This window comes from Mesocricetus auratus, unplaced genomic scaffold (genome assembly GCF_017639785.1).
Source record: "Mesocricetus auratus isolate SY011 unplaced genomic scaffold, BCM_Maur_2.0 Super-Scaffold_100004, whole genome shotgun sequence".
Lineage (NCBI taxonomy): Eukaryota > Metazoa > Chordata > Mammalia > Rodentia > Cricetidae > Mesocricetus > Mesocricetus auratus.
Genome location: NW_024429189.1, coordinates 108585649 through 108612142, shown reverse-complemented (window position 1 = coordinate 108612142; position 26494 = coordinate 108585649). Strand labels below are relative to the sequence as shown.

At 38.7% G+C, this 26494-nt stretch overlaps 1 protein-coding gene across 2 annotated transcripts in view; it reads right to left on the bottom strand.

Moving 5' to 3' along the window:
• Macrod2 (mono-ADP ribosylhydrolase 2) overlaps positions 1-26494 on the bottom strand; it is a 1968454-nt gene that overhangs the window by 71257 nt on the left and 1870703 nt on the right. For both annotated transcript variants that reach the window (XM_040746387.1, XM_040746388.1), the window contains exons 15-16: positions 7271-7345; positions 6736-6828 (exon numbers count right to left, since the gene is read on the bottom strand). In XM_040746387.1, coding sequence (XP_040602321.1) covers positions 6736-6828; positions 7271-7345 — 168 coding nt within the window. The remainder of the gene's footprint in view (positions 1-6735; positions 6829-7270; positions 7346-26494) is intronic.

Here is a 26494-nt window from a genome sequence, read left to right as displayed (position 1 = left end):
CGTGCTAGGATTATCAGACTTTCTATTTAATGTATCTATAGAAGAAGTTATTGTATAGAAAACATAGCAATAAAAAGAAATTCTTTTCACAATGGCAATGACATGTCCATGGTAGAAAGAGAAGATGTCTTTTGTTGTCCTTTTTGACATTAACCACTTTGAAAACTTCAGTGCTCCTGAGTTGTATTTGTAAGGGGATGTTCAGAATTCATAATCCTGAATCTCCTATGCATATAGTAACAATCCATGCACATACCCGTATACCTATATTTCATTACATAGGTTATAACTATTATACCTTATATATAAACACTTCAAACACTCTTTTGGTCTGATTTTAATATGGTACTGCTTCCTTTATTAACCAAAGATTTAAATAAAATACTTTGCAGGCATTTAATTTTGTATGATGGTCATGATTTTATCTTTCTGAAAATTGCAATTCAGCCTTATAAAACATCTTGGAGAGTAATCTAAACACAGTGTCACCAAATGTTAATAATTTATACTCTCTGTCTTTAGAGAAAGCTATTTTTATGGAATATTTAAGGATAACATATATCAAAAATATTAAATCTGGATGCAAATAAAAGTTAATCTTTTCATTACTTGTGATGAGAACTCAGGTACTTTATATACAGAGTTTCAGAACTCCAATATTTCAGAAAGGAATGAGCGTAACATTTGGAGTTAGAATTCTACTTAGGGACAGACAGATCTTTTTTATTTTGAAAATGACTTCCATGAGTCACACAGTTGTAGAATTACATGCCTCGGGCCAGCACCAGATTAACCTAGACATGAAACAAGTTCAGCTGTAAATGAAATATGGAGATTAGTAAAGGGGAGGAGATAAAACAAGACAAGGAGAATGAGGATGTGGAATGTCGCTGGATGCTGGAGAGTTCTTAGAGTAGTCTTCAGACAGGCATGAGCTGGTTATCAATTGCAAGCCTGATGCTAACACTCACTTAAGTTTAATACATCTTTGGAGAGTGTAGTTCTTCAGGGAATGAGGAATGTCCAAGTAGTATAGAGTCTACATGGGAGGTCCAGTGATCATTGGGGACATTGTGATGAAGACAGAGGTAAAGCTGAAGTGGGTAGGTGGGAGTGTCAGATGCTTAGAACCTGATTAAAAGACAGTCTCATCTGACATGTCAGGGACACAGAAAGGAGTCATCAAATTCTTGTAAAATGTAAAAAAAAAGTGTTGGGGAAGTCCTGTGTATATGTCAATAAATTACTGCTGGCCAATAGGAATCTAGATAGGTGAGGCTAGGAGTCCAGGAGGATTCTGGGAAGGAGAAACACAGGAGAGTCGACATGTGACACCATGGGGTAGGAAGCCGGGAACTATTCTCCGGTAAGAGACATACTTAGATTAACAATTATGGGGTAATTACTTAAGGCAGAGCTAGCCAGTAAGAGACAAGCAAGGCCAACAGCTTCATAATTAATACAGCGTCTTGTGTGATTATTTGGGGACTAGAATGTGGCAGAGCCCAGGCGGCTGGCGGGGGATATACCAAAGTGGCTAGCAAAGGATAAAGCTTCTCTTAACAAAAAAGTATTTTATCTTAAAAGACAAGGCAATCACAGCTGACTAGAATGTTTGGACAGGTTTTACACATACACAGACATAACACACACATATAATTATTATTAAGCATGAATAGACTTCCTAATCTGTACATATTTATTTGAATGTGAAACATAAAATAGTTTAACATTCCAAAAATAACCTTAAAATAATATTAAATCAGTACTTAGTTTAAAATATTATAATTTTATGTTCAATGTATTTAACACATACAAGAAATTCCATAAAACCCTTCAGAATTTACATAAAGTCTAACAGAGAACAGCCATTTTTTCATTTAAAATTGATCTTAAAACAAATTTGGGTTGAAAATTTCTGGAAAGTAAGATTAGAGAAAGATGAGATAACAGAAGAAAGTCACTGAAATGAAACTGCCCCCAGGAAACAGAATCATAGCCTTGCTCAGCTGAGTTCATTTGAAAAGAAAAAACACAGACTCTCTGAAAAGGGAAGTTCCAGGAAGTTACTCTATTATCCAAGATGCATGATACAACATAGAAATGGAAACCCAGGCCAGTTCTGAGCAGGACTTATTATTCAATTTTATGTAATGTTTTTCAAGTCAAAAGAAAGCCTGAACACTCTGGTTATCATTAGCACAGCAAGGGCTGACTATGGAAGCCTCAGTGTTAGTGATCTGACATGAGGCTACATTGCTGGTCCAGGCAGTACTTTCCAAAGAAAGACAAAAGAGTATGGTCACTCATATAGGGATGCCATCAATAATGGAAAACAACAAGAGTGGAGAACAAGACAAACCTCTAAAGGGTCAGGTAGGTAAGCAGCAGGATACATGGCTGACTTACTACATAGCCATTGAAATAAGCAACAGTGGCCAGAGGGGCTGCCAGGAAGAATGTTCCCATGTATGTTAAAAAAAAAGTCTGATGATGAAAAGGTAGATCTGTGCAGAGTCTGTATAAACCGAAGTTAAGCAGAATGGCATACCTCCTCACTTATATATCTTTATGGATAGTTTCTTATGGGTCCTAATGTAAAATGTGATTATTCTGGCTATTTTGGTGAATGAACTAGGAACCTTTGTATTTGTACCAACAGAATAAATTAAGTAAAACTAAAGAAACTCCATTATTTCCATGTTGAGTATATTGATGATGATCACTTCCAATATTATCAGATATTTCCCATCAAGAATATGTTCTTCAGGGTTGTCCTTCTTTGAAAATTGAATAAATTGAAACCTTATAATTTTGTTATTGAGCCCATGTCTCTTGTTACTACGTTAGAAATGGTGATGCCTAGACATTAAAAGATTTGCCAGAAATCACACAACCAGGATACATGGCATGACTCCTGTATGTGCTTCATGGTCCTACTGGCCAGTTGAAAAGTGTGAACATTAAAACAAAATTCATGCCCATCACTGGTTCACACACAGCATTTTACCCATGTTCTTCCTCCAAAAATTTATAAGTATAGACATCTGAAGTTCCCAAACAATTTTGGTCAGCTTTCAGTAAACAGGTAATGTGTTGCTGTTCCACATTGTACTAATTAGTTGTTATAAGAAAAATAATTGAAAACAAATGTCTGTACTGAGTAAACCTTGAGTACAAAGTTCAACATTTATATTAAATACAAATGGAAAATTTGGGCTTTAATAATGACACAATATTGGTATCGTTAAACTTTATGACAAAAACTTCTAAATTTGATGAGGAGAAAAAATCTTATGAAATTTTATACAAAACATGAGGTCCTTTTTAGGAAGCATCTCCTATATCTCTTCCTATTTAGTTATTAACCTAAAGGATGCCATTTCTCTAAATTTTAAATGCATTGCTGATCCTGCTGGGAAATAATAAACCTGCCTCATTTAAGAAGAGGCGATGGGGCTGTGTGAGCAGAGCTGCCATATGTAAAACCTCACTCTCTGCCTGTTGAAAATTCTGTTGTTTGGGTCTCCCAGGGAGATGTCCATTGTGCTATTGTGTAATTTTATCAGCAAGAACTTCTGTTGAATATTTTCCTTCCTTTAAAAATCCATATTTTGGTAGCACTAACTTCAAAAGTTAATGTTGCAACATCTGTGCACATACTCCTGGGAGCCATAGAAGATGTGTCCTGAAGATTATCTACATTTTCTAATTCTGTAAAAAGCTGTGAAGTGAATGAAAGATGTTGTACTTTTTTTCCTGATATAGACATGTATTTCTTAAAGGAACCACTGTCTGCCTTGGTAGAAAGATTCTCATATTAAAAGAGAAAAAGTTTTTTTTTCTAAATGATAAAGAATACTTTCTACAAATAGAATAGGGTATTAATTTGTTTTGTCCATACTTAGTTAATAATAAATATGCATATCTTCCCACTAAGAGATGCTTTTGTGAATTTTCACAAAACCTGGGGACGGAGTCTGAAAATGTTTTCAAACTAGACTCTTTAATAGCTATTTGAATTTCAAGAGAGCAAAATAAATGTAAGCACCTTGGGTTTACTGATTGACCTCATGGGGCAACTACCATGAGTTCAATTGCATCTTGATTAAAAAAACAGGGATCATGGCTTTATTATTATTTCTGAAACACAGCATTGAGATCTTAACAAAGAAAAGCCAGTTTTAGGTGAGAGAACTCTTGTACCCTAGCATCCAATAATAATTCCATTTCTATAGGATAAAATAAATCATCAGGTAAACAGTCTACCACCATATTCTACTAACTTTATAATATGGTTCTGTCATATTATTTGCTGAGTTATTATTTGTTGCTGAAGATAGTATCATATTTGAAACTCTTATAGATGCTGATAGTTATGGCCTTGGAGAACTTTCTTGTCAAGTCTCTTATCTTTATCTTCAATTTATCAAATTGGGCTAAACATTAAATACTTTATGTGCCATGTTCTTTTGTAATTGTTTGACACGTGCTATGGGTTAAATGCTCACTGTAAATGGTGTGTCAGCCACCTTGGTCATCACTGTCATAAACATAATGACCCTGATGTAGATATGTTAAATAATTCATCAGTGTCACCCAGTTGTCGTTTTTTGTGGAAGTGCTTCACGAGGGCTTACTAGTTTACTAGTAAGCTAGTTTACTTTGTCTTCCTTTATTTTGGGTGCTACTATGGTTTGGGTGTCTCCCAAAGCTTCACATGTTGAAATTCAGTCCTCATTGTTGGGAATTAAGTGGGTGTAAATCTAATCTGGTTGTGTTTTTTAAGAAGTGGGTCAAGGTCATTTGGCTGAATCATCTGTAATTGAATCCTAATGACTTTACAAGAAGAGGGAGAGAATAGGCCTACATGCAAGAACATGTGAACACTCATACACTCACAAAACCACACATATATACTCACACATACACACCTACACAAAAAGCACATAGATTCCCGTCTCTTTCCATGTTGGCCTGTATTATCTCAGGACTTTGCCAGCTAGAAGACCATTGCCAGATGCAGTCCCTCTACCTTATGTCTTCAGAAATGGGAGCACAAGTGAGCCTTTCCCTTATAGTTTTCCCAGTCTGATTATTATTAGCAACTCAAGTACAGAAGAATCACTTGTCTCCTATGTAACAGAATAGCTTTCCACTTTTCTACTGATACAAAGAATAAGATAACAGGGAACACATTCAAAGTATTTTCAATTTAAACTCTAGAATGTCCAAGGTATGGCAAGTAAATATCTGTGATAGACAGGAAGGGAAAAGAAGGTTAATTAAAGTCCATGGGTGCTGCTCTTTTACCATAAAGGCTCAAAAATGTTGCTACAATTTTAGAACACAATTTGCCCTTGCTTTCCCATATATTAACAGAAGAGGATTGGCTACCTACAAAGAAGACAGGGAAAGTGAATCCCTGTTGGATTCTTCTATAGGTCAAATTACAAAGAAAAGATTGTATAAGTTGTTTAATGATCTTTAATCCATTTGTATTTTCAGTACTGTATGAAAACAAATAATTTCCTCAAGAGAAAAATTAAGCAAATGGGCTTGCATTGTGTCTGTTTTGTTTTGGTGGTAGATAGAATTGAAAAGTTAGAAAGTTCCTATACCTATCTTTTTACCATATTATATGTCTGAGTCTGAGTGAAGGTCGCATTGATTCTGTCTTATCTCTATCAGATAAATTACTCCAGATATGACATTCATTCGACTTCCTGCAAACATGGTGTCATGAGGCTGAACTCTATTTCCAAATTGAGAAGAACATAGTAAAGATACAGAAGAAGAGTGAGGTGAGGTAAATAGAGTGGAGTTTAGAGTGTCAAAATCACTACCATAGCTCAGCAATTAAATGACATCAACGCTCCTGCCAAGAGGTTTTCATAACTTGGAAGCTGTAGTTGCAATTGACCTGATTTCACAATTGAGATCATGTCTGTGCTTTAATTTTGAAGGAAAATTGATCATGGTGTTCCACAAACACGGTCTACCAAGTGATGATGCTGTGACTGCTATTGCAAATACCTACTTATTTGAGAACACCATGATTTATGAGATGATGTAACAAATTATTTCATGAACATTTAAAAAAGATATTTAAGAATTAGAGCCTTCCAATTCTTCTGTAAATACTAAATTACTCTGATATTTTTATATAATCATCTTTCTCCCAATATTTTGATATTTATAAATTATTTATATAATCTATCATGGTAGAAATCATTATGATTTAGTTTGCTCCTTAACTAGGATTCAGTGTTACTTTATTCCAAGATTAGCAGACAAGGATTGCAATTTAGCAGGTCAGCGGATGAGCAGTTTTGTGTGTCTCTTTAATTAATCATCATCATGCAAAGGAAGGCAGAATGAAATCAGTGCAAAAGGTTTGATCTATTTGTTCTTTTCATTTTTCCTAGGACTTCATTTCTTGATCTCACAATTTTGATTTCTTATAGACTTTCTCAATGCTAGAGTTACAAGCTTTAAATGGAATCTAAATGGATAGCAAATACATCTTCATTCTATTTAGAAGGAGAGACGTGTTGCCAGTAATACCTTTTGTTACTTCTGGATTTTACTCTAGTTTCAAAAACAGGTTCAAGGTTGCAGACAAATTCATTTCTCTTTTTTCTGACTGCTGCTCTGAAGAACAGCTGTGGTAGTTGGATTCCAGGCTGGTGTCCACAGAACTCTATTTTTGATGGGTTAATTTAGGAATCCTACCTTCTCCATCTTCCTGCTCTTCTTGGTCATCTGTCAGGGGCATCACTTCTGGTTGCTCCACAATTGTGGCATCTTCTTGGTTTGAAGGAGGTTCTGAATGTAAGGAAACAGAAGGAGATTCGAGGGTGTTTAAGTTGAAATTGAGAAAACACTGTGGCTACAGAGCAGTGACTTTCCAAGATTCATTCAAGACTTACACAAAGCTGAACGCTCTCTCTATCCACCGCACCACAAACCCCCGCAGAGTCCAATACACAGAGTTCACATATGTGTACACATACATACACACATATACATGTACTCACACAGACTCACATACATTCCCACACATTCACAGACTCTCATCCGTATATCCTCCCTCCCTCTCTCCCTCCATCCCTCCCTCCCCCCTCTCTTTCTGTCTGTCTCTCTCCTCCCTATCTCTCACACACACATATGGGACACACTCACTCATATGCTTTTTATAGAGAAGTCACTGTTCACAATTTAATCTCATTCCTGCTAACACTATATCAATATATTCTGGTTTCAGTACCTTCTGTCTCCATAGATGAGCTTGGGGACTCTGTCTCAATTTTTACTTCGCTCTTTGTTGAGTCATTGTCTTGTCCTGTAAGAATGGTGATTGAAAAAGAAAAGAAATTTGATATGCGAGTCCATTGCTTTATTAAAAGTCTCAAAAGCAAATTCTTCAGAGGCCATCCTTTAATCACATACAAAGAGTTTTATAGAAGTGGAGGGTACCAATATCAGTTTTCAAATAGCTAAATTTACATCAATTATTTTATGTGGGATATCTAGATAATTTGGGCAAACAAACCCTTTTGTTGACACAATTAGCATTCAGTTTATCAATCCATTGGACATTGGCAAATAACAATCTGGAAGGTTTGAAATTTTAAGATCATTTTCTGGACTACCTGGGTTATATTAGGCATCTTTTAAGATATAGTAATCTCGAACATTTGGGATCACTCCTCCAAGTTAAAACATACCTGTTCTTCATTCCTTCATCAACAGCATATGTGAAGGTGATAAAGGAATAAGATGGCCTAACAGCTCAGTAGCCTCATTTAGACACTGGCTGAAGAAGGCTGCTGGCTTTCCTCCCACGTCCCCTGACTTCTCCCCTGTAGACTTTTGAACATTTAAATATTCACTAACACAGGGAATTGAAATCTGTCAATTTTTGCTTCAAACTAATAAAAGATTTTATGCTGCAGATGTTTAACTGTTGAATAATATGAAAATAATAAATAAATCTAGACCTTGAACTGGTTGTAAGCATAAAAAGGATACATGAGAGCTAGAAATGTTTGCCTTGGTACATTCCTGGGAAGAGGAGGGATGATATTATTCTTTCAACTTGTACCTACTTCTCCTTGTAAAAGAATTACATGCCTTTGTCTGTGACAATATGACTTGTAGTGGGGCATCCCATTCACACCAGACTGTTCTTATGAGTCTTTGTTTAGAAATGCCAGTGGAAAGAATTGTATGAATCTTTGCAAAAGCTTAAGATCCTCCGCAAGTTCTTCTAGCTCCCTGCATGGAGCAGAATGTGCTCTTGATCCTGAGCAGAGCCAAGCAGAGGCAGACCTGAAGGTGATAAAAGAATAAGATGGCCTTTCACAAATCTTGTTGAAAGCCATTGAGGCTTAAGGGCTTAGTTGTTACTCTGGCAATGCTGACTTAGATAACCCTTCATCCTACATCTTCCACTTTGATGTTTTTATTCTTAGACCATCTACCATACTTCTTCCTCTAAGTTCCTTCTCTGCAAGTATAACCCCAAAGCAAAAATACAAATCAGAAACAAAATAAATAAAAAACCAGTTTTGTTTTAATGACATCCATTCCTGATAAGCTCATTTTTGATGAAAAGATCTGATAAAATAATCAACATTAACATTTATTTACCTATGTGATGACTGAAGTTAGAATTCTCAGGCTGTCTTGGATAACTTTGTTCCATCATTCCAAAAGTTCAGTGATGCCCCCTCTCTGAGTATTGATGACTCTGTATAATGTTTTTCTTACCTCATTTTCCATCCCCCTTCCCTTTTCTGACTCAGGGTACTTAGGGTTGGGACTTTCATTCTCACCTCCCCTCACCTGTTTTGTCTGTGTGTTAAATTGCTGGAAAAGAGGACCTTTCGAATATGGATTTGACCCAAACCTTTTACCTGGGTTAAGCTCCACTCCTCTCACATTTCCTCGGTCATCCTCAAATTATGGTTCATCATTGACAAGCAACAATGGAATTATCTAGAAGCTTTTACAAGCTTTCAGGCACCACTCTACTCATATAGAATTCTAACTTACATAATTTTTGTTCAAGATCTCCATTATAACACATATATGCTAATGCTCATGAAGCAGCAACCTACAGAACTTGTGTGCAACCAGTAAGTTACTGACTCAGAATCTGCTGAAGCACTTCACATCTGTTATCTCCACTCGTTGAGCTGGCCTCTGAGGAAAGAACTGTGACAGTCATTCTGCCTTCTACATACTTACCAGTTCCGATTGCCTACAGTACCATTTCTCTTAATGCTTTTCTTGCAAATATCTTTGTTTTGCATTTTAAAATGTACATGCATAGAATAAAACACACAAGTCATCATTGTATAGTTGATGACTCTTCATGTAATTCACATAACTCTCTGTCTAACCTCACTGGGATCAAGAATACCTCTTGCACCAGTGGTTTCTTTCAGTAGGTTCTTCTTCAACAGGCAACAGTTTTGCTTACCACTAGAATTTACATAAGCAAAAATGCATGCTCTTTAAAAAGTCTTAATTTTCAAGTATTTGTTGTGTGTGAGATTAGTTTCACTTTTGAACACATTAATTGACAATTCCTATTTGATGTCTATTAGTCTGCTGCATGATGCCATATGAAATTGAGTAATTTCCAGTTGGGGACTATTCTGAGTAAGACTGCAAAAACATTTCAGTGTGCTCCTTTGTGGAAAAATTATTCATATCATTTGATCATCACCCAGAAGTGAAATTGCTAAGCAACTGGGAATTACTTTCTTAAGTTTACTAGATGATATGAAATAGTGTGGTAAAGAATCTGTTAGCTTTTAACCTCTGGCAGAAATGCATAAGAACTCTATGTGTTCTCTTCCTTCTTTAGATGGGGTCTTGTTACTACTGGTCATAAAATTATCTGATAAGGTGTAGCAAGCAATAAAAAGTCTTCAGGCCAGTTTCATCTTTATCACCTTTGAGTATAAATGAAAGAGCTGGTGGCCACATGAGCAGCTATTTCTTCTGCCATATGTAAAGTGCCAGCGGCCCTGGCTATGTGAGGTGTTGGGATAGGTGTGCACAAACAGATGAGTGCTTATGCCCAAAATGTCCACAGCTACAAGAGCAAGGTATCTATCCCACAAGGAAGTTCTTTCCAGGAAGACACCAAACAGAGTTCTATCCATTTTAGTTTTTAAATCACTTTGAGATGATTTTTAGATGGCAGAAAGCAGAATGGAAAACAATATATTGACTGATACAATCAGAAATGTTTGTGAAAGTGAGAGGAGGATCTGTTAAGGATAAATGTAAAATTCTAAAATTGGGCTTATAAAATCAGCCTCAAGGAATGAAGAGAGAGAACACGAATTTCATTTCTGTTAAAAAGTGAACCACAGGTTTTGGATTCTAGACCTTCTCTAGGTAAATGCAAGACAGGCACACCAGAATGGCTGCATGGAAAGACAGATTGCATCACATAGAAAATAAAGACTATATTCTTCAATTTTTTCCTAGAAAACATGTTAACTGGATAGTTATTCCCAGTCACATAAAGGAGGGATAAAAATTGAAGCATAGGGCTTAGAGAGATGGCTCAGCAGTTAAGAGTATATAGCACTCTTCCAGCAACACCTGTATGTCCAGCTCCAGGGGATCTGATGCCCTCTTCTAGCTCCTACAGGTTCCCCACACATGCATGTGCACTCACACACACACACACATATTTGTATATATACATATGTATACACACACATACACACTTGCACATACACATACATAAGCATACACTCACACACATATACACACATAAACTGACACACACACTCACACACACACACTTAAAAATAAAAATAAAATCTTGAAAACCCAAAACACTAAGAGAATATATTTTGGGGAAGTATATGTTCATAAAAGCAAAAAGTACAGGAAGTGTTTTTTTCTGTTTCAGCAATACATAGTATGATTGATAAGGAAATTGTGTAATGAACAGGAAATTAAGACACTTAGAAAAAATTCTACATCCAAGAACATAATAACAACACCCATCTAGAATGGATGCCATAAAGGAGAAGAGTAGTGGTAGGTAAACAAGTGCTTTAGATATCAAACTGTTGCATAAAAATAAATTGATAGCTAAGTAGTAAGTGAAGAGGAATTTGAAATGGTAACTGCAGGGCTTATATATTATAGGTTATATATTCAGTGTGTGTATGTGTGTGTGTGTAGTTTTAAAAAGACTTTAGGAGGCAGAATATACTTTAATATTTTATATACAAACACATGTGTCCTTCCACACATTTACATTAGTGGAGAAAAATTCTAGAAAGCTGTCCTCTCAAATGTCAGTAAGGATTATCACTGAATGGTAGGTGACTTTGATTTTTATATTAATTTTGCTAATATGCATGTTATATTCTGTATCTTTCATATTCTAAAATTTAATAATTACCTTGAAAACAAAAATGCTTTCAGTAATATAGAAGAAAAAACATTTGGTTTGGCTAAAATGTGTGTGTGTGTTTTGCACATGTGTGATCATGTGTGCATATGTGTGTGGGGAATGTATTGAGGAGTGGGGGTGCATGTGTGTATGTGTGTGTGTGTGTAATCAATCTAGCCAAATCCAGCTGAAATGCTCTTTTTTTGTCATTTCCTACATAGTAAACTCGTGTTTTTCAAATTTAAGCCACTGATTTATTTATACTGACACAAACACACACAAGCACAAACATACACATATATATACACACACATACACACTTACTTGCACATACACATATATAAGCATGTACTCCCACTCACACACATATACACACATAAACACACACACACTCACTCTCTCTCTCTCTCTCTCTCTCACACACACACACACACACACACACACACACACACACACACACACACACAGTCTCAGACTCCCTAAGCAGGGCCTATTACTTTTTTGTCTTTTATGAAGGAAATGGTTTGTTTGTTTGTTTTGTTTTTTGAGACAGGGTTTCTCTGTAGCTTTGGAGCCTGTCCTGGCACTCACTTTGTAGAATAGGCTAGCCTTGAACTCACAGAGATCTGCTTGCCTCTGCCTCCTGTGCGCCACCACTGCCTGGACGGAAGGAAAAGTTTTGAGAAGAAGCTGCATCCAGAAAGGTTAACTGACTGATTAGAACTTCAACTTAGGTATGTAAAGTGGTTGCAATGTTGCAGGTCCAGAGACTAATTATAATCTTTCTTGGGATATCTTCAGTCCTTTAACTATTACTCATCTCTGTGTAGTAACAGATATAACATGTGAATAACAGATAAATATCCTTGGGGTGTATTAATTTAGCGGACTACTAGCTTCATCCAATGACTGAGAATATCATCAGACAGCATTGGAGGCCTAGAGATGAGAGTCCTCACTCTTCTCTCTGTTACCCACCTCTCTGATGTTTCCAACAGCGAATGTGGAAAGAGTCTAGATTTATGACTTTCTTTGGTCTCCATGAAATTGCTTTCATGCTGGATAAAGGAAGTGAATTTGAGGTATGCTTGATCTGCGTTCCTGAGCTGTGGTCACTCATATTTGGCCCCAAAATAAACTGTTTTATCTCTTGAAGTGAGAGTTACGTTTTGTATAACACTTTGTTCCCTGAATTCCTTTCTTTTTGTCTGTTCCCCTCCTTTCACACTGATGTAGTTGTATCTATTTTCCTGTCTCAGTAGCTTATGCATATTGCACAGAGAAAATCTGTCTTATTCATGTCTTCCTTCCCAGAGCCTAGCATGGGGCACCAACAATAATTGTCTATTTAGCTGGCCCTCTGCTATACTGCTTGTCAAAGTCTGCATAGTCATCAGGGACTAAAACTTACTTCCTTTTCATCCTTTAATAAAGCAAGTGCCTTATGCTACACAGCACTCCATGGACCATGTTGTTACAAAGAATTTTATTTCTAGACTAAGGCTAAATAGATGTTTTATGCAAACTTCAACCTCTCTGGGCCTCAGTTGCATCATTTATGGTTGATAAATGCCTGCGATGCTAGACAATCTCCTTGATTATTCTATGTACTGATGGTGAGCAGTCTATATGATGAATTCCAGCCTTCACTGATAATGGAGGGAGCCTGTTCTCTGTCTCTGTTGACATGGAGACATGACCATTAAATGCACTCATCACACTAGGTCCTTGCTGTCCTCTTTAAGCCATTATACGTGGTCTGGGTTTCTCTGTAAAATAATTTTGAAAGAGTAGGGTGTTCCTGGAGCAGAGGCATTCCCTCTCCTGAGGGTCCCCAATGAAGCATTGGCTTCAACTCATGATCACGGTTCCATAGAGTCCGGCACTGCTGAGAAGGCTGGTTCTGTTTGAGTGGGGATGAGAGGCTCGGAGTGAAGAGCAGGGCTGCCTTGACCCACACAGACAATAAGAAAGGTCATTTCAGTGCTTTGGAGGGAATATTTCCCCACTGCCCTCTTCATTTTTCTCTACTCTTGGTCAGTTCCACCTGAGTGCATAGTATATTTTGGCAATCATTTCCGGAATAGAAATCTATACTTTCTCTTGTTTTTCCATTTCCCCCCTGAAACGTGGTGTGAAAATTGAAGGTGACATAAAGTCTCCAGCTTTGAAATTCAAGAATGATCCTGTTTGCTCAGCTCACAGCCTGCCAGGATCTGACATTCTAAAGACAAGATGTGTGAGCTCAGCGCTGCTCCCTGCACCTGGCCCCTGTGTTGGGGGCAACTGCTGGGCTCTCAACCCTTTTGCCTTTGGCCTCTCAGGCCTGCTAGTTCTTCCTACTTTCTTGGCCCCATGGGACCAGCTTTGTTTGTCTTTATATTCAGTGGCTTAGAATCCTCACAGCCCTCTGACCTAATCCTCCTGGCAGAGGAGACAAAAGAATACAAAGGATTTCGCAGTTTGTGTATATATTTTTCATACAACAAACTCAATCACCCACACTAATGGGAGGGGCATTAGAACAGATAATCCACAAATCCATTCACTTTTCCTCAGAAATGGATCACATGATTGTTTCTCGAAGCCCTGGTAATTAAGTTTGGCTCAAGCTAATGCTTCAGCTCTGGTTAATTTGCATAAAAATTGGTCTAGGGACATCAGTCTGGAATGAAGCATTTCTAGGGGCTAAACTTAAACTCACTGTGTAAACAGACCATTGGGGACAAATGCAACAACAATATAGCTGTTTGGTTTACAGGCTATTAGATGCTCAGATTTTTCTAAGAGTAAAGACTTTGTTTCTTTGACATTTGTCTTAAATAAAATCACTTTATTTTTCAAATTGAAATTTGTTGTTAATATTCAGCATTGAGTCTTTACCATGTCCAAACACCCCAGATTAAAAACAAAAGATAACTATACTAACATGAATATGATTATCTCCTAAATATCCATAGTTGCCCATAAAAGTGACTCTTCTAATGTTAGTCATTTGTGAAATAATGTTCTTTATAGTTTGTTGGGGGGAAGTCCTGTGCATTTGTCAATAAAGCACTGCTGGCCAATAGGAATCTAGATAGGTGGGACTAGGAATCCAGGAGAACTCTGGGAAGGAGAAACACAGAGAGTCAAGATGTAACGCCATGGGGTAGGAAGCCCGGAACTATTCTCCGGTAAGAGAAATACTTAGATTAACAATTATGGGGTAATTACTTAAGTCAGAGCTAGCCAGTAAGAAACAAACAAGGCCAACAGCTTCATAATTAACATAGCCTCCTGTGTGTTTATTTGGGACTGATGCGGCTCTGGAACCAGGCTGGCGGGAAGGCTTCTCTCAAGGAAAAGGCTTCTCTTTACAATAGTTATGACAAATAAACTTTCACTGTGAATACAATACCTACAAGAACTAAGAATTGTACATAATTTTACAGAGTTGGCCACTCTTTTTTTTAACGAGACAGGGTTTCTCTGTATTGTTTTGGAGGCTGTCGGTCCAGCCTGGCCTCGAACTCACAGAGATCCGCCTGCCTCTGCCTCCCGAGTGCTGGGACTAAACGTGTGCGCCACCACCGCCCTGCCAAGTTGCCACTTTTACTATTGTGAATTGCTATCTTTCTCATGTGTATATATACACATATAAACAAATATGCAATTCTTACGCATTCCTTGATTTATCTGGTAGGTGCATATGTGTAAGTTTGTAAATACATCTTATGATCAAATGAATTTATCCTTTACTTTTTGCATTTTATCTCATATTTTTATAAAGTCATTCACTTTTTCAATAGCCGTATTTTGAAAAGATGTGTAGTATTCCAGTGATGGATTAATTTGGGGGTGTTTTTAAAGTTTTTGTGTGTGTTGCTAAATGCCATATTGTAATAGATACCTTATGAATAAATATCTCCATATGCTTTAAATAGGTTATACCAAAATTGCTAGTGGCAAGTTGATGGCCTTTGTCTCTACTTATAGTGAATGTGTTCAAAAACTGTTTCCCCAACTTCATATATTTTCAGTTATTCGAGATGAGAAGGTAAGCTATTCCTGTTTTATGTTTTTTTCCTTTTAGAAAAGTGGAGATAAACGTATCTTTTCATTTATGACTATTTCATTTCTAAATAACTACAGTTGAGTAACTGTTGCTCATTTTTCTATTAAGCTACTGTTTCTCTCATTTTTGATCGTTTGCTTTTCTTACTGGTAAGTGAACTACTTTTTCTCAAAGAACATTATGTACTTGTCATTTAGATGGGACTATGCTTCCCAGTACATATTGCTTAGAACCGATCTTGGCCTTTACTTTTCACATTAAATTTATACAATCAGATGTAGTAACTTACTCCCTTTTTTGCATATATGTACATGAGCATACATCCATGCATTCCAAATATATCCATATACATCAGTAGTTCTGAACCTGTGGGCTGCGACCCCTTTGGGGATTGAATTATCCTTTCACAGGGGTCACCCAAGACTATTAGAAAACAGATATTTATATTATTATTTATAACAGTAGCAAAATTACAGTTATGAAGTTACAACAAAATATATTGGTGGGGGATAGCACCACATGAGGAATTATATAAAGGGTCACAGCATTAGGAAGGTTGAGAACCACTGACATATGTCTTTATTTTGTAGAATACACAAAACAAAAGCTATTTTAAATCTATATTCTAGAGATGTTTTAGGCTCAAAGCAAAAGTAAAAGGAAGGTATAGAAACATACCATATGCCGCATATCCTCAGTGGAAACCTCTTTGACTCCCCACAGCTTGTTTTCACAGTCTGAGTAGTATATTTGCTACAACTGTTGGGCTCACACTGGTTTCACCACAGTATTTTCTCACACTGAGATTCATTTTGGTGTTACACATTTCACAAGATTGGCTAAATGCATGGTAACAGATGTCACCTTAATGTTATTCTGAGTATTTTCAGTATCCTGGGATTCTTCTGTCTCTTCCTATTCACTCCCCTGTAGCCCCCAGCCAGAACCTAGAAAGCACTGATGTTTACCCTTCTTCATGCTCCTAATTTAATGTCATACAACTGGACTCATGTGGTCCATAGATTTTCCTGATTGGCTTCTTTCACTTAATAATACGCATTTAAGTTAGCTCTGTCTTTTTTTGCATTGATAGCTCATTATTTTTAGTGTTGAATAACCTTTGGTTCTTTTATTCTAATATTTTATATTACTTTTAAATTTCATCCTTACCCTTTCTGAAGCTTATGTTGGTGTAAGGATTAAAGTTTGTATTCAGTTTATTTTTTTCCAACAAGTTGTCTTAAGGTCACTTACTGAGTCATCTGTCTTTGCAATGTCAGCTTGAGCATGTACTTGGTCTCACTTTTAGACTCGTTAGTCTGTTTCATTGATTTGCCTGCCACTTCCTACAGCAGGACTACACTGTTAATCACATTCTAAAAACATCCCATGTTATTTTTGGTCTATTTGTTCTATTATTGCTGACCATATTACATCTGTGAATTCCCTGCTGTATTTTCAACAGGTTTTGATGTGTATTATATCTTATTTCACCATCTGACACATGAAGACCCATCACTGTAATATTTAACAAGGGACTCAAATTTTCATCAGTATGAAATGACCTACTCTTTCTTCTTTGAACCTTTTGACTGATAGGTTCCAAAGTCACCTTCCCCTGTTCTCATTTGATGTTTATTTCCACAAATATACCTTTTATTTTCCTGATTCCATCATTTAAGTTTTTACAATCTTATTGAACTTAAATTGTTCTGGTTCTTACACTTGACAACCTAATTTTATGAATGCACACTCACACCTATTTGTTTGTATTTCTGTCCCTTCATTTGATACAGTATGCATTCATTGAAAAGTTGCTTACATTTATTATTGTATGAATTATTGAATATACTTTTGTGTTCATAATGAGTTTGGGAGAAATTAGGAAAGCAGGACATCTTGTTTTAATTCTATTGTGACTTCATTATATTTGTGATTCTTGTACAAGTGTGTGTGTGTGTGTGTGTGTGTGTGTGTGTGTGTGTGTGTGTTCTTGCTCTGTTGCCTGGTCTGGTACTGAACTTGTAATCTTCAGGTTTCAACCTCCTAGGTAATAGGATTATAGGTATGCAGTATCATAATTAACATGAATTTTCAAGGATATTCTTAAAGGTAATTTATATTCTTAGAAACATAGTACATAATTTTTAATTTGGGTGTTACCTCTATGGACGATTAGCCTTATATGTGTCATGTAGAGCACACAAACAAGTCAAAGATGGTGCTGAGGAGAAGTCAGAAGGGCAAATCTTGAGTTGTTTACAAAAAAAAGATGATTGGTTGCCTAGAGCAAACCAGATAAGGTCACTGCATGAACAACTTGTGTTCACTGGGTAAAGTGTGGGGTGCCTAGGAACATGCTAGACCTTTAAAACCATTGGCTGACTGTTTTCCCACTCTGTGTTTTTTCCTTTAAAAGATGCTTACTGTGGGACAATAAGTGAGTTCCTGCTTGTCTAGACTCCCTGATGTGTCTGATTGCCTCTGGGATTCTGGGAGACTGGGAAACGGGCAAGCAGTGCACTTAACTTTCCCAGTTCACCCTTCTGTGGTTGGGCTAAGACCCTGCAACTGGCACCCGAACCTGGGGCACAAAGGACCTAAGTCTCACCTGAGGCCAAGAGGTCTCTCAGGGTAAGTGAGACCCTCAGTGTGGGTAACTCTATTTTCAGTAAGAAGGAAGAAGGACTGGAGAAATCTGCCAAACCATCCACCCCAGATAACTCCAGACCCCTGCCTTACACTCCGAGGAGCAAGGAGGCTGGGTCCCCTTATACCACCATCAGAGAAAATCTATGGGACCTGGACATCTATGATCGACCAGACAGGAGGATGCAACTACCCAGTAAACTTGGCCCCTGGGCCTAGCAGGCTTCTAGAATGGTATCCTTGGAAGGCCAAGGATCTTAAAGAGCTCTGCAAACAAGGCATGGCAGAAGATGACCCAAATTCTCCTTGGGCACAGACCCTGTTACAGGATATCACCTATCATCTGTAAGTTCCTAAGGACTGGCTGTATGTGGCTAAGGCAGTCCTACCTGGTTCTTAGTTTATCAAATGGTGTACCTTTTATAAGGAGGAATGTAGGGTATGAGCTGAGGCAAATAGGCAAACTAACCCTGCCATCCCTATTACCTATGCTATGCTGTCGGGAATGGGAGACAGTTACTCCACTGGGTTCAGCAAGCAGGCTTCCCTGGGCAGTATCAGGATCAAGTAAGGCAGGCCAGGTTGAACACCTGGGCTAAACTAGATGATGGGCCTACTGAGTCCCCAAAGGTTGGGTGAGGCAGAAGCCTGGCAAGCCTTTGCCAGAATTTATAGAACAGGTCCAACAGAGCATTCCGTGCAAGATGCTGCCCAGAGACCTCAGAGAACAATTTATTAAGTTGCTGGTATGAGAAGGGATGAATGGGGACTATAGAATTGCCTGCATGGGATTAAAAGACAGTTCCCTGAGCAGATGAGTGGTAGCCTTCAGGATGTAGGTACCCAGCAACACCAATCCCAGTCTCTGGCCCTGGCTTTACAGGCACAGACAATCGCCATGATGGAGGCCATCACCCAGGCCCTGGTAACCCAGGTCCTGGAGGCCGCTGGGAAAAGAGGCATATTTTAGATATGGGCAGGAAGGCCATTATAAAAGAGATTGTTGGGCTACAGAGATGGCTCATAGGTTAAGAACACTGACTTCTTTTCCAGAGGTCCTGAGTTCAATTCTGGTGCCCTTTTCTGACAGGCAGGCAGAACACTGTATACACAATAAATAAATAAATCTTTTTAAAAAATAAAAGAGATTGTCCTCAACAGCCCCCCAACAGGCCAGGAGGGGCTAAGCCCCCTTCCACCTCCATACCCTTGGTGCAGGAACGAATACCATTGGAAGAAGGACTGTAGATCAAAATTTGACCTGGAGGGGAAGCCTTTAAACTAGAGAAGAGGCTGCCTCTGGTCCCATTAAAAAAGGGAGGAAGCCTCTCTAAAGTTAGGATTGGAAGGTCTCATACCTAGACAACACAAGCCTACTGGACTGTCCCCTTGATTAAAGGAATTTGCCCAACAATGACCATTTTTATTGGCTGTAAGAAGTTCCACTGTTTGGTAGACACAGGGACAGACAGGACAGTACTCTGGGAGAAGGATGTACGAAGCTTGTACCTGGGCCCTCGGTTTTGGCAGTAGGAAGTAACTCCCAATCAAGAGAAACAGTGGCCTTAATGTGGCTGGACTAGCCCAGGTGGGGACCAAGGATAGATATGCCCCTTAATGGTCAAAGGCCTTCCTGCCAATTTGCTGGGACAGGACATGTTAGATCAAATGGATACCATTATGACCAGAGATCATCGGGCTTTTTATGAGGAAAAGAAAGAGGCACAAAGGGTTGGAAAGGACCTAAAGGGGGTCACAGAGAAGGATTTTTCAATCCCCACAACTACAGGGGGAGCCTGAGAGGTCTATCCAGGCATACCCCCAATCATAAGGGTCAATGCCCCCCAAGAGCCCCCTATAAGATGGGTACCGGGGAAACCTGTATGCATGGAGCAGTGACCACTGACTAAACCTAAGCTGCTAGCACTCCATCAGCTAATGGATGAACAATTAAGACTGGAACATATCCACCCTTCTGAGTCCATGGAACACCCTGGTGTTTGTAATTCAAAAGGTGTCTGGGGTGTGGTGCAAGCTTCAAGATTTGCACAAGATAAATGAGAGGATGGAACTAATGGGCTCCCCCTAAAGGGGCATTCCCTGGACTCCTGCTTTCCCACAGAATACATATTTATGGTAATTGATATTAAAGATTGGTTCTTTTCTATACTAATACATCCAGAGAATTATGATAAATATGCCTTTTCTCTGTTCCTTCACTTAATTATTCTAAACCTGATCAATGTTTTGAATGGGTAGTGCTACCACAGGGAATGGCTAATAGCTAGGCCTTCTGGCAACAGTATCTTGCTACTCTCTTAAGGTCTATGATAAAGTCAAAGAATTCAATAATATATGCTTGTATGGATGATTTAATTTTGGGACATCAGGATCCAACATATCTGGAGGGCTTTGTGACACAGGTGCTCCAATTGTTTAAAAAAAAAGGAGGCTTTACTGTTGCCCCATAAAAGGCCCAAAAGGTACCCTCCTTCAATGTACTTGGGTCGTGCCTCATGCTGACAGAGGCTAGCCTGCCTAAGCCTGTTTTGGAAGTATCTGAATCTATGACTCTGACCCAGCTCCAGCACTTACTGGGGGAAATTAATTAGCTGAGACCCTGAGTGTCAATCCCCACAGACGACCTGGTACCCCTGTACATCCTGCTAAAGGACAAGGTGCCTCATGTTAATATAAATATGACAAAGGTACACAGCGAGATACTCCTTGTCTTTCAGAAGGTCTTGGACAAATGCTCTCTAAGAAGGTTTTCAGTGAGTAGGCCCTTGTCCCTCTGGCTGTTTTCTGGAGCCTCTCTGATTACAGTTGTTCTAACCCAGTATAGCGAGCCATTGGAATGGATCCATATGTCTTTGGAAAGAATACTATGGGTCTACTCTCAGATCAGCTGGTTGACTTTTGGTGCCCACGTAATATTCTAGAAATATGCTCTACCCAGCCACAAACTCTAAGGGCTCAGAACTTCTATTGTCCTTTAGATAACTGTTGATTACCGGATGCCTGGCCTTGGTGGGGAATGGCTCCTATTTCTGTATAGCAAAAGACCTGGGCCAGGACGAGTCTACACCCAGCCTGAAGGCTAGTGAGACATGCTGGTGTGGAGTGTCTGAAAGCTTGAATACATGCTGATTAGGAGTGTCTCTAGGATTAGAGGAAATATTTCCTCTTCAGCCCTTTATACATGATAAAAATGTCTTCTGCCATTACTCCCACTTTTGGATGGTTACTTAAGACTCTGCTTCAAAAAGACCCTCCCTAATATGACCAGATATCTCTGTCTCGTTCTTAACATCATTGGATAGGTAGGCCTTCCCTCATCTATACTCTCCCACTCAGGGTTGTTCGGCTGGTTCCGATCTCAGCCCCAAAGACATCAGTCTGGAATAGATGGCCTCTGCAGCATGGGGCTAATATAGACTGGACTACTATAGCTGACTCTATCATAAAGGGCAGGACCCAGGCCCAGCGACACTATGGGCTAGACCCCCATACCATTGTCTTGCCCTTCCGGGTGGCAGATGATGAATGGCTTGCTAGGGATAACTCCTGCCTTCCTCCGGTCTTAGAAGGATTTATAGGGAGTATTGATTGCCACTATGGGACATCACATGGGTTTTACAGAGTCTTTTACAGAGACTCCCCCTTACAATGCCTTCCTTGTTTCCATCCAAGCCCATCCTGGAAACCATTTGCATCTTAACTGACAGGGCCAAGCAGTCTCTACCTATGTTGCCTCTAGGGGATACCAAGCCACCAAAGATTTCAACCCTTCCAGGGTTCCTGACTAAGGGCAATGAATGGGCAAACAGACTGGTGACAGCCCCAGAGGTACTAACCCTACAGAAAGCCACTCAATTGCATGATATGACCCATGTCAACTGGAGGGGAATACATAATAGATACTCAATGATTCCTATAAAAGATCTAAAAAGGAGAGTTCACACCTACAAATCTTGTCAACCATATCTAAGAGTTCCTCTTCTACAGCCACCAGGAGTTAACTCCAGAGGTCTATGACCCATATCCTCTGGAAAACTGATGTTACTCATTTTCTAGATTTTGGAAAACAGAAGTATGTTTTTGTCTCCATAGACAATTATTCAGGGGCCTGTTGGGCCACTGCACATACAATAAAGAAAAACAAATATGCTCAAGCACATTTTCTCCAATGTTTCACAACCTTAGGATTACCTACACAGGTTAAGACTGCTAATGGCCCTTGCTTTGCCAGTAATTGCATGGCAGAATTTTTCAATAAATGACACATCAAACTTACTATAGAAATCCCTTCAATTCTCAGGGAAAATCAACTGTAAAATAGAAACCATCAATGTCTTAAGAACAACTTTTAAAACAAAAAGGGGAAATCAGACCCCATTACAACTAGCAATGGCTTTATTTACTATTAATATTTTAATTTTTTAAAAAGATTTATTTATTTATTATGAATACAACATCCTGCCTCCATGTGTGTCTGCACTCCAGAAGAGGGCACCAGAACTCATTATGGATGGTTGTGAGCCACCATGTGGTTGCTGGGAATTGAACTCAGGACCTCTGGAAGAGCAGTCAGTGCTCTTAACCTCTGAGCCATCTCTCCAGGCCCAATATTTTAATTTTTTAAGGGAGCAATCGAATCTAAGTTCCAAAAACACTGGGGCCACCTAAACCCCAAACCCCAAGTTAAGATCAAATGGAAAGTCCTATAAACATCTCAATGGAGGGACCCAGACCCATTAATTACTGAGGGAAGAGGATTTGGATGTATCTTTCCCAAAGGGGAGGAAGCACCCATCTGGCTTCTGACCAGAAATCTAAAATTCCTGCCTGTTCCCACAATGCAGGGGGATGACCAAGAACAGGTTGACCAACAATGAAAGGAAGCAACAATTGTGGTCAAGGCTTGTCTTCCAAAATAAGAGGACCAAATACAATGATACTTAACTATGTCCAAAGGCCTCAAACCTTTGAGAAGCTCTTGTGTTGTTTAAAAGTTACAGATGTTGTACCACTTCCTGACTGCTCTGATGTTCCCACTGCTGATGCTGACTGCTCCAGTGACCACCCAGCAGAACCTTCATCATCTTCAAAAGATGACATGGGTGGTGATCAGTTCCATCAATGGAGATGTCCTTAACAGCACCATGAATGAGGCAGTCCCCCAGACCTGATGGCCTATGTTCTTCTTTTACCTCTGTGACCTGGCCCAAGGATCCTGGAATGTGGAAGACCGAACCTCTCTTCATCAAGTACAGTCTGAATGTGGAGAGTTGTGAGAGTGCCACCTGCCCCACATATTGGACTCCCAATTCCCGGACTGCTCACAAGTTTCCAATAGGGCAGCTTTAAGGGACACTGACTTTTACATATGTCCGGGCAGCAATTGAACAGCAAAGTACATATCCAACTGTGGTGGGGTGGATGCTGTCTACTGTGTGAGACAATGGAGGTGTGAGAAAATGGGGATGGACTCCTAGATAAGGCAATCTTCACCCTTTATAGTAATAACCTTAATTTCTCTCTTTGGGCCTTTCCTTTTCAATAAGCTGGTCAGACTAAGCAAAACAAAGACTCAAGAGACCCAACTGATGACCCCTCAGGTACATTGTGATAGGTTCAGCCTTGAACATAGCTCCCTTTTGAGAGAACCTTGACAAAAGGTGCTATTAGAGGTGAACCTCTGTGGAGGTGCCAAGAGGCCCATATTTTGAAATGAGGTGGGCAAGAGTCTAAAAATAAGAGGGAATATGTAAGGTACAGAAGCCAGTCAAAGATGGTGCTGAGGGGAAGTCAGATGACCAAGTCCTGAGTTGTTTACAAAAAAGATGATTGGTTGCCTAGATTTAACCAAATGAGGTCATTGTATGAATAGCTTGTGTTCACTAAGTAAAGCATAGGGCACCTAGGTATGTGATAGGCTGACCTTTAAACTGTTGGCCAGCTGTTTTCTCACTCTGTGGTTTTTTTTTTTTTGCCTTTAAAAGTCACTTACTGTGGAACAATAAATGAGTTCCTGCTTGACTAGACTCCCTGATGCGACTGATTGTCTCCAGGATCCTGGGAGGCCGGGAAATGGGCAAGCAGCACACTTATCTTTCCTCGGACCCAGCTCAGCCTTCCGTAGTTGGGCTAAGACCCTGCAGTGCTAGTCTTGGGCACTCTGCCATAATCTTTGTTTGGTAGCTTGCCGTTAGTAAGTCATATCAAGCATGGTGACTAATACCTATAATGTCAACATCGGAAAGCTGAGGGAGAAGTATTGCCACAAATTTAAGGCAAGCTTAGGCTATATTGTGAGTTCTAGGATCACGTAGGCTATGAATACAATCCTGATCAAAAACAAAAGTAAACAGTTCATTCCTCTGCTTCCTTTCCTTGTTTCTCCATTCCTCATTTAACCATTTAAAACATGCAGCAAATTTATAGGAAATCAAGGACAGAAAACAAACAAAAAACATGTAGAATTTAAGCTAACCTCTAAAGCATAAATAAAAGCTACATATTTTTATAATTGTCCAGGCTGGAAGCTCTCACATGCTCCTACCCAGTGAACAACTCCATTCTACTCATTGAAGCTCATTCAATAGCATCAAATCTTTCGTTTAATATCTTTTATTTGAGCATGGGCAATGGCCTTTCCTTTATGCTCCAATTGGTGTCAATCTGCAGGAATGCTATCTTTTCATGACTCTGACCTGCAACTCTACATACATACATTAGTTTCCAGGATTCTCAGCTCTGTGTTCACTATCAAGGATCTCATCAAGCTCTGCCTGATCCTCTTCCTGTAGGGCATGGCCTGGAAACCCTCAAGCAATCATCTGAGACAGGACTCACAGGACTTACTTCATTTTTTCTCTTTCAGGGGTCATTGAGACTTACAAAATCCAACTATTCATTAGCACTCTTACTCTCCATGACATCAGAAAAAGACCTAATAGAGGGAGACACTATTCCTGTCTTCCAAGAGAATAAGCAAGATGTATTTAATTTACCTTCCTCTTAATTTTTTCATAGATCTTTGACTTTCTACCTGCAACTAGTATCTTCTAACCCCATGGAACCAGTATCTTCTAACCCCATGGAGCACCTGGAGATAGGACCTCTTTTAATCCCCTATAAAATAGTCTTAATTCATTCTTATTCTTGAAACACACTTTTCCTACAGGATTTTCAGTACTTTGTTGCCTATCATTTTGTTGAATTTTCTTTGCATTTCCATTGTAGCTATTGGAAAGTCATCTAGAGGCAAGGTGTTTGTTGGATGACTACTTTTTAGATGTTCTTTTTATCTTTGGATCGCAGCAATTTTGTTGTGATGGAACTTGCATAGATTTATTTCTATTTATTCTGTTTGGAGTACATAATATTTGAAGAAATTTGATCATTTCAACAATTTCAACTGTGATGGGACTAGCTTTGGATTTACTTTTATTTGTTTCACTTGGAGTTCGAAAGTTTTGATGAAACTTTTTATCAAAGTTTTTCATGTAATTTCTTCAAATATTGATGTTGATCAATTTGTTCTATAATTTAATTCATGAAAAACTTCACCGTTATACAATAACTGACTTCCCCTACTTTAGTGTTTGTCATCTTTTTTTCTTTACTATTTTTAATTCAGATATATCCCTCATATCTAACCTATGGCTTACAAACTGTCTTTGGTATGCGTCTAACATACTGTTAGAACATGAATGTGTTCATTGAGTTAATTTGAGTTATCACATGCTTTCCTTCTGACTTGTCTTTACTTTCTTTTTATTCAGTATTAACAATTTACAGCTAAAATTTCCAATCTTGCCTTTATTCCTTCATGAGTATCCAGTGTCACTATCCTTTATTTTATGTGCATTGGTGTTTTTCTTGCATGTGTTGGGTATAAATGTAAACAGAGGCATTTTGTCTCATCTGACCCTACAGCCATTTAAAAAATATTCACTCAGAGGCTTATATTAATTATAAATGACTGATGACTTATGCTTATTACTAACTAGCTCTTACATTTAAATTAACCCATATTTCTTATCTGTGTTTTGTCATGTGGTTCATGGATTGCTACTTCATTCTCTACATGTCTTGCTTCCTTGGTGGCTGACTGGCATCTCTCAGACTCTGCCCTTCTTCTCCTGTATTTCTTCTTGGATATCCTGCCTCTCTGTATTCTGCCTTACCATAGATCAAAGCAGTTTTATTCATCAACCAATGAGAGCAACACATATTCACAGCATACAGAAAGACATTCCACAGCAGGACTGGTATTAATTGACTTTGGGGATGGAGGGAATTTGAAAATGAGTAGCAGGCTTCAGAAAGCAGACCCTGGCTGA